Raw genomic sequence first — 15168 nt, forward strand, 5'->3', positions numbered from 1 at the left:
TGGCAGATGGAGTTCAACCCAGGTAAGTATGAAGTGGTTCATTTTGGTAGGTCAAATATGATCGCAGAGTATAGTATTAATGGTAAGATTCTTGGCAGTGTGGAGGACCAGAAGGATCTTGGGGTCTGAGTCCATAGGACACTCAAAGCTGCTGCACAGGTTGACTCTGTGGTTAAGAAGGCGTACGGTGTATTGGCCTCCATCAACCGTGGGATTGAGTTTAGGAGCTGGGAGGTAATGTTGCAACTATATAGGACCCTGGTCAAACTTTGGCTTACCGAGCTCAGTTCTGGTTGCCTCACTAGGGGAAGGATGTGGAGACCATAGAAAGAGTGCAGAGGTGATTTACAAGGTTGTTGCCTGGATTGGGGAGTGTGCCTTATGAGAATAGGTTGAGTGAACTCGGCCTTTTCTCCCTGGAACGGCGTAGGATGAGAGGTGACCTGATAGAGGTGTATAAGATGATGAAAGGCATTGATTGTGTGGATAGCCAGAGGCTTTTTCCTAGAGCTGAAATGGCTAACATGAGAGGGCACAGTTTTAAGGTGCTTTAAAGTAGGTACAGAGGAGATGTCAGGGGTAAGTTTTTTACGGAGAGAGTGGTGAGTGTGTGGAATGTGCTGCCGGCGACGGTGGTGGAGGCGGATAAGGGTCTTTTAAGAGACTCCTGGATAGGTACACGGAGCACAGAAAAATAGAGGGCTATAGGTAACCCTAGGTAATTTCTGAAGTAATTACATGTTTGGCACAGCATTCTGGGCCGAAAGGCCTGTATTGTGCTGTAGGTTTTCTATGTTCTAAATGTCAATTGTTTATTCCCCTTCATAGACACTGCCTGACCTGCTGAGTTCCTCCACTATCTTGTGTGTGTTGCTCATGATTTCCAGCAACTGCAGGATCTTTTATGTTTGCGGAGATCACTGAGTGCAGGGTTTCTACTCTTCAAACCCGAGTGATCAATAAGTGCAGGAATCTGCCCTTCTGCTCCTTGTAGATCATAATAGACGGTGCACTCAGTGGCCTATTTACTGAGTACTTCCCATTCCTAATCAAGTGGCCAAAGAGTGTATGTTCAAAAGTTTATTTTGTTATCAAAGTATATTTGCAGAGTATAATTCTGAGATTTGTTTTCTCGAGATAGTCACAAAATACAGAAAAACCATGCAAGTCATTGAAGCCCCCCCCCACATGAAAAAGAAACAAAATTCGCAACCCCCCCCCCCCCGTCTCTCCCTCACACAAAAACTGACAGATCACCCACCAGGACACAGCAGCTAAAACATTGAACCCCAGCCCCCCCCAAGCTCCTCCCACACAAAAAAGTGACAATAACATCAAACACCCAAAAAAAGTAACGTATCGCCCACCCGCCAATTGACAGCAAGAAAGAAAACACAGAAAACTGAAGAGACCAATAATAAACTACAGTCCACACTGATAATCACATAGGTCTCAGAATTTCGAAAACATCCTCCGTCAGCATCGAGGCAAGTAACAGCTCGAACTCAGTCCTTCTGTGGGGCCTCATCCACTGTGAGGGGGGCTCGCCACCTCTGGCAGGACGCGGCTTGCTTGGGGAGCGATCCCCAGCCCGACGCAGCCTCTGCATTCACCTCGATGTTTCACTGTTCCTTGATGCTTTGATCGGTGAGAAGTGCAGTCAGTTATGGTCCTGTGCCTTGTCTCTGGTCTCCTGTTTGGGATAGCTTGTGCTTGTGCTTGTGCTTGTGGTCTTCTCCCAGAATTTTCTTTGGGACAGCAGAGTACTGATGATACTGGCAGTAGTATGTCCTGTGCTCTCTACTGCTGTAGCACATCCACTTCAAGGTTTGACATCTCGTGCATTCAGAGACTAGGCACACGTGGTTATTTGAGTTGCAGTTGCCTTCTTGCCATCTTGAACCAGTCTGGCCATTCTCCTTTGACCTGTCTCATTAATAAGGCCTTTTCACCCACAGAACTACCACTCACTGGATTTTTTTTTTGTTTTTCTTTGCATCACTTTTTGTAAGCTCAAGGAAATTGTTGGAGATCATCAGTTTCTGATATACTGAAACCACCCCATCTGACACCAACAATCACTCCATGGTCAAAATCTCTTAGATCATATTTCTTTCCCATTCTGATGTTTGATCAGAACAACAACTGAACCTCTTGACCATGTTTGCATGCTTTTTATGCATCGATTTGCTGTCACATGATTGGCTGAGTGGATATTTGCATTTAGGAATAGGTGTATCTAATAAATTGGCCATTGAGTGTATTTCCATTGTGAGAATCTACCCTTCTGCTCCCTGGAGATTACAGTATATTTCTTTATAAGGAGTGTATCAATATTCAGTGGGATTTGCAGAATTCTCAGAATCAGAATTAACTCAAAATAACATATGATAAGATAAGATAAAACTTAATTTATCCTGAAGGAAATTATTGCTGCAAGGTTGCTCAGTCAAAGATATATACTTTAAAATGCAAGATGTAAGCATTGAGGTAAAAATACATAATACAAAATACTGAGGCAGTGGACATGGATTCATTGTCCATTCAGAAATCTGTTGATGAAAGTGAAGAAGTTGTTCCTAAAATGTTGAGTCTGTATGTTCATGCTCCTGTACCTCCTCCTTGGTGGTAGCGACAAGAAAAGAGCATGTCCTAGGTGATGGGGGTCTTTAGTGACAGATGCCACCTTTTTGAGGCATAGTTTATTGATGATGTTTCTCTGTACTTGATGGAAAGAATGGAAGTTGATGTTTAAAGAGGTGTTTTGTTTCTTTGGACAGGATTACACTGAAATGACATCCCTCTCATCTGCAGTTTACAGTAACTCCACAACCGCTGTGCATAAAAATTCAACAGTGTCCATGGGCACCTCCTCAACAGCTTCAGTGCCTTGGCTAACCTCCACAGCACCCACTGGCACGGCAGCCAACGTCACCCAGCCACACCAGTGCCTTGTAGTGCTCTTTGAAGATATTGGTGAATCAAGGTATGTTTATTTTTCGTTGCCTCTTTCTCTTTGCGGCTGACTAAGTGAGTATTGGGTGAAGGTTGAAGTTGTGGGGTCTAACTAAATTCAAGGTTCAATATTGTTTAATGTCATTTCCAGTACACAAGTGTAAAAAAGGTGAAATAATTGTTACTCTGGATCCGAATCACTGGCACCAGCCTTCTAAGGACATATATACAGAAAGGGCAGTAACGTTGTGAGGGATCCCACCCATTCTGCTCATGGACTGTTTCTCCCATTCGCATCAGGGAGGAGGCTACGTAGCATCCACGCCAGGATCACCAGACACAAAAACAGTTACTTTCCCCAGGCAGTGAGGCTGATCAACACCTCCACCCACTAACTCCACCACTACTTTATTATTTTCCATCAGACACCTTATGAAAAGCCTAGAGTCACTTTATGGACATACAATAAATCTATGTATGTAAGCTATCTTATGTATTTATATTTATTGATTTTTAAATAATTATTATTGTGTTCTTTATCTTATGTTTTTTTCAGATCTAGAGTAACAATGATTTTGATCTCGTTTACATTTGTGTACAGGAAGTGAAATGAAGCAATCTTGAATTTTGAACGTACATCGAAATTTACGGTGAAGTGTGATGTTTGTGTCAACGAGCAGCACAGTCCAATAATTGTGCTGGGTGCAGCCCACAAGTGTTGCCATGCTTCTGGCATTAGCATAGTGTGCTCACAACTTACTGACCCTATCCCATACAACTTTGGAAAGTTTGGAAAGTATTTAAGCTACCTATGTACAATATTTATATTCAATGCGTTTTTAATTACTGTGTTCTTTATCTTTTGTGGGTTTTTTTTGTGCTGCATCAGATCAGGATTAACTATTATTTTGTTCCCCTTTACACTTATGTACAGGAAATGACATTAAACAATCTGAATCCTGATGTTGCACAAAAATGGATACAATAAGATAAAGAACATAATTATAAAAATGGAATAAATATATAAAAATAGCTTTTATACATGGATTGATGATATGTTTATAAAGTGATGTTAGAGACAGGAGTGTCTCTACATAAGGTGACTAATAAGAGACGATAAGCACTGGTGGTAACGGATGTGGAGGGGTGGGTTAGATAACAGAGACAAAATGGACACAGTTGACCAAGTGGTCTCCTGTGCTACATCCAAGAATATTGATTCCATAAGACCACAAGACATGGGAGCAGAATTTGGCTATTCAACCCATCAAGTCTTCCTACCATTCGATCATAGCTGATTCATTATCCCTCTCAACTCCCGTTCACCTGCCTTCTCCCTGTAATCTTTGACAACCTTACTAATCATAAACCTATCAACCTCCACTTTAAATATTTCCAATGACTTGGGAGGGTGAAGAAGAGAGGATGGCTCTGGGTGGATGGAGTCATTCATTCTGTTAGCTGGCAATGTGAGAAAATTATTCCTTATGTCTTTTTAAGCACTTTATTGCTTGTCTTGCTACTCTTGATACTTGTGGATACAGAGTCCGAAATCCCTTTGTTCCTGCCCACCACTCCATTCCATCCAGTTTACTGCAAATTGCATTTTCCCTCTTATATTGCCATTAGATTTTGCTGATGGCGGCATAATTGCAAATGGTGGAGCTGTTAGATTCAGGAGAACTGGAGGCTGGATTTATACACTCTGGACAGTCTCATTAAGGTCCTGGAGCTTTGTTGTGTACAAAATTCTGAAGCGTTGTAGGAAGCACTTTCCCATGATAGAGTTGCCAAAAATCAAAGGAAATGGGAAAAGTGGTAAAAGATTTATGATTGAACATAGGACTTTGACCACTACAACACAGTACAGGCCCTTTGGCCCATGGTGTTGTGTTAACTTTTTAAACATACTCTTAAGATCAATCTAATCCTTGCCTCCAACAAAACCCACCATTTGTAACATACACAAGCTGCTGGAGGAACTCAGCAGGTCAGGTAGGATCTATGAAAATGAACAAGCAGTCGACATTTTGGGCCAAAGCAACACTCACAACACACTGGAGGAACTCAGCAGGTCGGGCAGCATCTGTGGAAAAGATCGGTCGACGTTTCGGGCCGGGACCCTTCGTCAGGCACTCCAGCATCTGCAGATTATTTTGTGTTTACGATTTTGGGCCAAGACCCTTCTTTAGGTCTGGAAAGGCAGGGAGGGGGAAGATGCCAGAATAAAAAGGTGGGAGGAGTGGAAGAAGGATAGCTAGAAAGTGATAGGTGAAGCCAGGTAGGTAGGAAAGATAAAGGTTTGGGGAGGAAGGAATCTGACCAAAGAGGAGAGTGGACCATAGGAGAAAGAGAAGGAGGCAGGGACCTTGAGAGGGTCATAGGCAGATGAGAAGAGGTAAAAGGCCAGAGTGGAATAGAAGAAAAAGGGAGAGGGAGGAATTTTTTTACTGGAAGGATCAATATTCACGCCATCAGGTTGGAGGCTACCCTGAAATGTCCCTAATGTATCTGCCTCTACCACCACCCTGTCAATGCATTCCACGCACCCATCATTCTCTGTGTGAAATACTTACCTCTGACACCACCCCATATTTCCCTCCAATCGCATTAAAAATTATATACCCTCATATTTCCCCATGACAGAGTTGTCTAATATCAGAATGAATGTGGTAAAAGATTTAAAAGTGATATAAGAAAGAATTTTTTTTCACCCAAATGCACTGCCTGAAGAGGGAAAGTTTGAGAAGTATCTGGTTGAGCTCTTAAATCACATGGGAAAGACTACAGTAAGTGTAGGATACAGCCTAGTCCTACACAGGCAAAGCCCTTCCTGCCGTTAAGCACACTTACAAGGAGCGCTGCCACAGGAAAGCAGCATCCATCAGCAAGGACCCCCACCATCCAGGTCATGCTCTCATTTCACTGCTACCATCAGGCAAGAGGTACAGGAGCCTTAGGCCCCACACCACCAGGTTCAGGAACAGTTATTACCCCTCAACCATCACCTCAGCTCTAAACTCAATGACCTACAGACTCACTTTCAAGGACTTTTTTGCAACTCATGTTCTCAATGTTATTTTTTTTTATTTGTACAGTTTGTCTTTTGCACATTGCTTTTTTGTCAGTCTTGTGGTTCATGTATGGTTTTTCATCAATGTTACTGTATTTCTTTATTTTTCTGTAAATGCAAGAAACTGTATCTCAAGGTGTTATACAGTAACATATATGTACTTTGACAATATATTATAAGATTTAAAGGTTAATTTAATATCAGAGAATGTATACAGTTGTTGTTCCTCCTTATGCCTTGTGGCACAGCGGGTGACATTTTTACCATTTCTATAGCATTTTGACTGTTTTTTATGAGGCCGAGTTGCTCAACCCGGCACGGATGGAAAGCGTGCAAGGAGCTGGCCAGACTTGAACTCGGGATCGTTCACCTCGAAGGGTGGCGCAGATGGCACTACACCAGCGGCCGGCTGTGTATGCCGTATGCAATGTGAAATTCATACTCTTCACAGACATCCATGAAACAAGAAACTCCACAGAATGAATGAGGGAAACATCGAAGCCCTGAGGCCCACCCCTGGCCCCCTCTCTTCACACAAGCAGCAACAAAAACATCGGCCCCTCCCTCCCCCCATTAGCAACAGCAGAAGCCCAAAAAGAGTCCATCAAAAACTACAGTCCACAAACCAGCAAGGTATTACTTTGAACTTTAAAGGTACAGAAAGTGATGGGAAAAGGGACGAGTGTGGATGGGAAGCAGATAACTGCTATGCACAGATTGGCTGAATAGCCTTTTTCTGAGTCGTGTGACTCTGTGAGAAACATGGGAGGCAAGGCGAGGAAGAACTTGAAAACAAGAATGGAATTCTGAAATTGAGATTTTTGGTTGTATTCAGTAAAGGAAACACCCGGTCTCTCACTAATCTGATAGTTCAACAGAAACTTAATCCTAAGGAAATAGCGTGAAGACAGCTGCATAAGACATTTCAACGATATCTTCATCTGCTTCCTAAATGAACCTTCTGCCCCCAAGAAGCATTCAAGTGCTTCTATGTGGGAAGTTTATCAGAACGCTGATAAGTTGTCTACATAGAAGCATTTAGGACCACTTTATGATCTTTGTTTTGTATCTGTGTGCCCTGGGGGTGGATTTCCCAATCTGGATGAGCGTGGAATTGGAGGAAAGTTTATAGATTAGGATTATTTGTAACCTGTACAGGGAGACGTGTCATTTGCATCAGTAATCAACACAGTCTGAGGATATGCTGGTGGCAGTCCGCAAGTGTCGCCACGCTCCGGCGCTAGCATAACCTACCCACAGCTTTCTAACCCTAAGCTATGTGTCTTTGGGATTTGGAATATTTGTTCCAGAAAGCAGCAATTTAATAAAACTCTCTGTGTTGCCTGGCGAGCTATTGAATTGCTCTTCATACATTCTCTCTCTAAATTCAATTCCCTTTCATGGATTTTGGAATTGATTTGTGCTTTTCAAAGCCCTGGGGACCAGGAAAAGCACTGCTGAATTGCCTAAAATGCCATGGTAGGTTAGCGGTTAGCATGATGCTGTTACAGCTTGGAGTTCAGAGTTCAGTTCCGGCGCCGTCTGTGAGTTTGTACGTTCTCCCCATGAGCCGCGTGAGTTCCTCTGGGTGCTCTGGTCTCCTCCCACAGTCCAAAGATGTACCGGTTATTCGGTGAATTAGTCATTGTAAATTGTCCTATGATTAGGCGAGTGTTAGATGGGGGGTGTGGCTGTTGGGTTGAAAAGACCTGTTCTGCACCGTATTGCTAAATAAATAAATATATGATTCTGCCATGCATGACTGTATTCACTTTCCTTCATAGTCCAGCCTCTTGGCACAGTTTCTGCTTGTAACGCAGAAAGTAAATTGCTTGTTGATGAATGGATGCTTGCTTCTCAGCTTCCGTTTTAATTGATCATTTGATCTATGTTCTCCGATCTCTTACCATTTTTTTTCACCGGATCTCTCCATGCAGCCTCTACAGTTTGTGGCGCTCTGAGGGAGCTTATCGTCCACTCCTCAAACCACGTGGACAACTCCCCTCACCACAACACTGAACACAACCTATGGTCACACTTTCAAGGACTCCACTATTCATGTTCTCACTATTATTGATTCATTCAGTTGTTTCTTTGTTTAATTTATGTTTTATATTTGAACAGTTTGTCTTTTGTACACTGATTGTTTATCAGTCATTGTTTGCATGTAGGTTCCTCAAGGCTGTTATAGCTGGGAGTGGTAATGGGGATAAGCTCCCACTGCCTATTAAATTCTCCCAATGGTATAAACCTTAAATAGTCTTGGACAACCAAGACTATTCCTGGCCTTAGCTACTAAGCCCGGCAGAACCATTTCTACTGATAGGAGAAGGGGCAAAGGTGGGTTACTGCGCCTTAAAACAAGTTGCTTTGGGCAGATGGAGTTCATCAACTGAAGGAAAACTCGGATCTCAAACCTCCACTGCCATGTGACTATACCCACTCATGGGGAAGGCTTCAGGAGTAAACTCTGAGGAAAAATCCAGATCTAGAGTCCCTGAGGCAGCCCTATGTTGAGTTCAATGCTGACTGGCAACTCCTGCGACGCCGCTGGTGCCAAATTGTATCAGTCTCTGCCGTTTGTTTGGGTTCATCAGTTGCTTGAAGAGGGGGAGCCTGCTACACGAGCAACAGCTTGCTCTCCACGTTGCACTGCCCTGGCTTGCGTATCATGTAGACACCTGTGATGCAGCATCCATGGTCGACCATGACCAACAGAGGACCTCAGTTTGTGTGTAGTTTCTCACTGATTCTATAGTACTTCTTCGTTCTGGGCCAGAAGAGCCTGTTGTGTGCTGTATCTCTAAGTAAGTTAGTAAATAAGTAATGAATCTCAGGATAGTATATGGTGACATATACGTACTTTAATAATAATTTACTTTGATCTGTGTTCCCCAATCTATCGCTGTGGTTTCATTGCATCCCTCTTCCCGGCTGTAGGAGCCGTGTATCTGATTACTATGTTTATTATGATAACTAGTCACGTGAGTGAGGTGTGGAAAGAGTGAAAGGAATAAGTTACGTATTCTTGCTTATTTTGTTGCAGCTTGTAGTTTGGGACCACGGAGGTCAACTTTGCTGACTACTGAGATAACACTGAGATACAATAATCCTTAATGGCATTTTTACTAATTACTAATAAAAGATCAAATAAAGGGTTTGACTTTGGGAGCAATCGCTGGAGTTGCGGGCGTATCACACAAGTATAACAGTCTGCCTGTTATACGCAGGCAAGCGTCAATTTTTTTTTTCATTTTGGATTAGTTTTGCTGTTACAAGACTTTGCAGTTTGTTGCGTTCTGAGGCTGTTTACTGTCCACTCTCCAAATGACTGCCATTCAGACAGGAACCTGAGCAACAGTGGCGTGATGGCTAACCAAGGGACATCATTTTCTGCCCATATTCCAGTAGGTAATTTTCTGACCGAGGGAGTATCACGCTCTGATAAGCACTTCGGAATGGAACTGATTTCCTTTCTTTTTTTTTTGGCGTGTGCCTGTGTGCGTGCATGCGCCTTTGATATCTTTTTCATGGCTTTTACAAGGCGCAGAGCGAGAGAGAGACTGTGTGGCACGCCACTCCTCACACAGACATTTTCACAGTATTTTCCCTTTACTTTATGAGGTCGAGTTGCGATCTCGCCACTCAACCTGGCACGGATGGAAAGCGTACTCGGGAGCGGACCCGACTGGTTTCAAACCTGGGAACCTCCACTCCTGGGTATGGCACCGATATTGCGCCACCAGCTGGCCCGATTTCCTTTCTTAGGTCCTTTCCAAGATTGAGGGAAGATTTTGGAGTCACCAAAAAGTACAACACAGAAACAGGTCCTTCAGCCCATATAGTCCGTGCCGAGCCATTTAAACTGTTTACTTCCATCGACCTGCACTCGCACCATAGCCCTCCATATCCCTACCGTCCAAGTACTCTTCAGCGTTGAAATCGGGTTGGCATGCACCACTTGCGCTGGCAGCTCGTTCTGTACCTCATATTGGAGAAAATTTGGGACCTAATCTCAGCATCAAACTCAAAGCTGAGTTTATTATCATTTGCACAAGTACATGTTTGCACAGATAAAATGAAAAACTTACTTGTAGCAGCATCACAGGTACATTCCGTGCTGTACCTCTAAATTAAAAAAATACACAGAGCATCAGATATGCAACATTCACAAAAGCATAAATCAACAACATAAACTGTGAAAAATTATACAAGAAAGAACATATTTAGAACAAAAAGTCCATTGCGGTGATTACGGTTGTGCTGGTTGGCACAAGAACTGAATTGGTTGAAGGGAAGTAGCTGTTCTTGAACTTGGTGGTGTGGGACTTCATGTTTCTGTACTTCCTGCTATTGGTAGCTGTGAGAAGATGATATGACCCAGATGGTAGATGGGGGGTGTGGGGGGATGGATGTGCCTGTGATGTATTGGGCAGAGTCCTTCGAGAGGACCAAGCTCGACATTGTGTTGTGCATCCCTACCAAAACAAAGGGCATTAGCGAGCACATCACATTGAGGGCCTGCACTGTCAGAGGTACTGACTTAGACATGAGACATTAAACTGAGCAACACGCTCACAAAATGTTGGAGGAACTCAGCAGGTCAGGGAACATCTAGAATATAGATCAGTACAGCTCAGTACAGGCCCTTCGGCTCACCTTTCACTTACTTTATCTAACCCTTCCCTCACACATAGCCTTCCATTTTTCTTTCATCCATATGAGTTTTCTTTCATCTCTTAAAGAGCCTCTTACAGGGAGAAGGCAGGAAATTGAGGCTGAGAGGGAACTGGATCAGCCATGATGAATTGGCAGAGCAGACATGATAAGCCAAATGGCCTAATTCTGCTCCTGTATCTTATGGTCTTAAATGTCCCTAATGTATCTGCCTCTACCACCACCCTCAGCAGCACTTTTCATGCACCCCACCACCTTGTGTAAACACATACCTCTGATATCCCCAATGTAGATTCCTCCAATCACCTTAAAATTATAATCTCTTGCATTAGCTATTTCCACCCTGGGGAAAAGTCTCTGGCTATCCACTCTATCTATGCCTCTTATCATCTTCTACCCCTCTATCAAGTCACTCCAAAGAGAAAATCCTGAGCTCGCTCAACCTGTCCTCATAAGACATGCTCTCTAATCCAGGCAACATTCAGGTAAATCACCTGTACACCCTCTCCAAAGCTTCTGTATCCTTCTTATAATGAGGCAACCAGAACTGAACACAATACTCCAAGTGTGGTCTAACCTGGGTTTTATAGGGCTGTGATGGCTGTTGAACTCAGTGTCCTGACTAATGAAGGCCAATGCTCTATATACTCTCTTAACTGCAGTGGATTCAGGGGAAGGGGCATCTGGGAAGGTGACATGCTCTCTAATCCAGACAGCATCCTGGCATCTTTCCTGTGGAGGAAAATGAATCATAGACATTTCAGGCCAAGAGCTGGTGAAGTTCCTCCAACAATTTTGTGTGTTTTGTGTGAAGCGGGTGATTCATTGCATGTTAGACTTATGTGTCTTTGTTCCCCTTTTCCACCCTCCACTACTTCCCACTTCTCTCCTGACAGGGTTCGGTTCTGGGATGTCTTCCTCCTGATCCCCAACGTGCTTTTCTTTACGTTTTTGCTCTGGAAGCTTCCATCGGCTCGAGCGAAGATCCGTGCCACATCGAGCCCCATCTTCACCACATTCTACATATTGGTGAGTCCTCTGCAATTAACTCACAGGCTGGTACAATAAATGGCAGAATTCAATGATAATCTGGTGAGTTAAAGGGTCTGATATACAGCCCTGTATCTCGGGTACAACCTGGGATTATTTCCATTTGCACCCCGTCCCATCCATAAGTTCAAAGATTTGAAGTGCATTTATTATCAAAGTATGTGTGCAGTACACAACCCTGAGATTAATCTTCCCACAGACAGCCACAAAACAAAGAAACACCAATGAATATCAAACACCCACGCTCAAAAAAAGAACAAAATACACAAACACGAAAAACAAGCAAATAACACACAGAATGTTAAACAACAAACTGCAGAGTCCTCGAAACAGTCTAGGAAAGTTCAGTTTAGATTAGTCCAGTTCAATATAGTGCTGTGCCGTTCGTTGACTGTGGACAGCAGAGCCAGACTGCCCTGAGTAAAATCGCACAAAAGAGCAATTATAAAAGGATTAGCCAGAAACCAGAAATGCATCATAACATGAACTGCAGAGTGTTCTAAGAATGAGTCCAATCCACAGACTGCACCAATCACACCTTGCCCAAGACTCAATACCAGAAGACACAGTAGCAGCAACCTTCCATTGATGAATTGAATTGACTTTATTATTTACATCTTTCATATGCACAAGGAGTAAAAATCTTTACATTACATCTCTGTCTAAATGTGCAATGTGCAATTTATAGTAATTTATAATAAATAATATGGTACAACAGGATGGTCAATATAACATAGAAATACAGTTGCATCAGCATGAATTAATCAGTCTGATGGCCTGGTGGAAGAAGCTGTCTCGGAGCCTGTTGGTCCTGGCTTTTATGTCGCAATACCGTTTCCTGGATGGTAGCAGCTGGAACAGTTTATGGTTGGGGTGACAGATGAGCTGGGCTGTCAGCTGAGTTCCTCCAGCATTTTTCTTTCTACATCAGATTCCAGTTTCTTCAGTCTTTTGTATCTCCATTTTAATATTCTTAATTTAAGATTCCGACCCCTTTTTACAGCCAGACTGTTATTCCGCCAAGTCAAGATGGCACCAGTAAACAATGCTACCTCAGGCGACGTCTTCCAGATAGTCCACAGAACTGTTCCTTTCACATTGTTTATGTCTTTTTCTTCTAAATGTGGTTCTGGTAGTGTTGGAGCCTGCAATCCACAGTTTAGAGGTGTGTTTTTGGGCTGATTGAGTGATCTGGCGCTTTGCTGTCTCTGAGAAGATTCCAGGAGGTGAGTGACCTCAAGACCAAGAAGCTAGGAGATAGGGTGTGAGTCAGTCAACAAGTCCATTTCTCACTGATTAAACTGGCAAGGAACATTGAACCATTGAGACAAGTGTGGAAGGCGAATGAGTGTTCACTGCCGTCGACCAGCCTCTTGCTCACTGCTGCCGGAGGGAAGTGTCTGGTTGTGATGTTCTCTCGCTCTCCTCTCGCTTGCTGATCTCAAGGGAAGGTCCCTGCATACAAATGGTCCCTCTCTCCCTCGACGCTGTGGAGGATGGTTCTGCATCTGTGGTTTATGGATTGGACTGTTTCGATTTGATGTTTTTATATTCTGTGGTTTTCGCTCATTCTTTCTGGTTGCTATTTATGCTATTTGCATTTTAATGTATGAGACGAGGTTGATGTTCTGTTACCATTTGCATCATTTGTCTTTTCGTGCATGTGGGCTGTTTGATGTTCTTGTTTCCATTCGCGCAATTTTTTTTGCTGGGGAGGTTGTTGATGTTTTTCTGTGAATAGCTTCCATAGTTTTCTTTGTTTTGTGGTTGTCTGGAGAAGACGAATCTGGGGGTTGTATACTGCATACGTAACTTTGATAATAAATGTACCTTGCACCTTGAAGTCCCGACAACCCACAGCTGAACTATAGCCCTCCCATCATGTATATCCAAACTTCACTTAAACGTTGCAATCAAACCCACATCCTCCACTTCCGCTGGAGGATTGTTACACACTCTCAACAGTGTGAAGAAGTTAACCCTTGGGTTCCCCTTAAATAGTTCACCTTACACCCTTAACCTGTGACCTCTAGTTCTAGTCTAACCCAATTTTAATGGAAAACACCCTTGCTTGCATTCACTCTCTCTATACCTGCCATCGACGCCAGAATAAAAAGGTTGGGGAGGGAAAGGAGGATAGCTAGAAGATGATAGATGAAGCCAGGTGGGTGGGAAAGGTAAAGGGCTGGAGAGGAAGGAACCTGATAGGAGAGGAGAGTGGACCATAGGAGGAGGGGACCCAGGGAAGTGATAGGCAGGTGGGAAGAGGTAAAAGACCAGAGTGAGGAATAGAAGAAGAGGGGAAGGAGAGGGAAATTGATATTCATGCCATTAGGTTGGAGGCTATCTAGATGGAATATAAGATGTTGCTCCTCTGCCCTGAGGGTGGCCTCATCATAGCATAAGAGTAGGCTGTGGACCGAGTGTGAGGTTAGAATATAAATTCTGTGACAAACGAAAGGGAAGAGTCGAGACTGTGAACCAAAACTGAGATACAGCGTGGAATGAAGGCATTTGGACCTCCAGGTTGGCAATGTGACGAATAGAATGGACATCTTCTCTCAGGTGGTGGTGAATCCCTGGAATCCTCTGTCCACAGGGTTGCTGGAGATGGACCATTTCATTTAAGATTCAAGACTGTTTAATGTCATTTCCAGTACACAAGTGTAAAGGAGACAAAACCATTGTTACTCAGATCTGAAGCAGCAGAGTAAAAGTACAATAAGATAAAAAACATTATAATGGTAAAGAAAACAAATACAGTACTGGGCAAAAGGTACATATATATAGCAAGGGTGTCCAAGACTTTTGCACAGTACTGTAGTAATTTTATGTATTGTACGTTACTATAATAATAGGCATCCGTTGAGTCCTGTGAGACCATGGATTTGCACCTTGGAAGGTTTCCAGGGCGCAGACCTGGGCAAGGTTGTATGGAAGACCAGCAGTTGCCCATGCTGCAAGTCTCCCCTCTCCATGCTACCGATGTTGTCCAAGGAAAGGGCACTAGAGCCGATACAGCTTGGCACCGGTGTCGTCGCAGAGCACTGTGTGGTTAAGTGCCTTGCTCAAGGACACAACATGCTGGCTCAGCCAAGGCTCGAACTAGCGACCTTCAGATCATTAGAGGAACGCCTTAACTACTTGACCACGCGCGGAAACTACACTGTGCTACTGTCGCAAATAAACAAATTTCATAACATACACGAGTGATCATAAACCTGATTCTGATGTGGGTCTCTATTGTGGACTGAGAGTGGGAAGGGGGCAGGGAGAGGGGAATCATGGTTGGGAAAAGGGGGAAGAGAGAGGCGAGGGAGCAGGAAGCTAGAGGGGCATTCTGTAATGATCAATACACCAGTTATTTAGAATTGAATGACCTTGCCTGGTGTCTCAGGGCTGGGTGTGTCTGC

The 15168-nt window shown here is 43.5% G+C and overlaps 1 protein-coding gene across 1 annotated transcript in view; it reads left to right on the forward strand.

Moving 5' to 3' along the window:
- Positions 1-15168, forward strand: part of tpra1 (transmembrane protein, adipocyte asscociated 1) — a 58110-nt gene that overhangs the window by 24444 nt on the left and 18498 nt on the right. The window contains exons 2-3 of the mRNA XM_072280255.1: positions 2781-2986; positions 11602-11734. Of these exons, the coding sequence (XP_072136356.1) occupies positions 2793-2986; positions 11602-11734 (327 nt within the window). The 5' untranslated portion in view covers positions 2781-2792. The remainder of the gene's footprint in view (positions 1-2780; positions 2987-11601; positions 11735-15168) is intronic.

Source organism: Mobula birostris, chromosome 16 (assembly GCF_030028105.1).
Source record: "Mobula birostris isolate sMobBir1 chromosome 16, sMobBir1.hap1, whole genome shotgun sequence".
NCBI lineage: Eukaryota > Metazoa > Chordata > Chondrichthyes > Myliobatiformes > Myliobatidae > Mobula > Mobula birostris.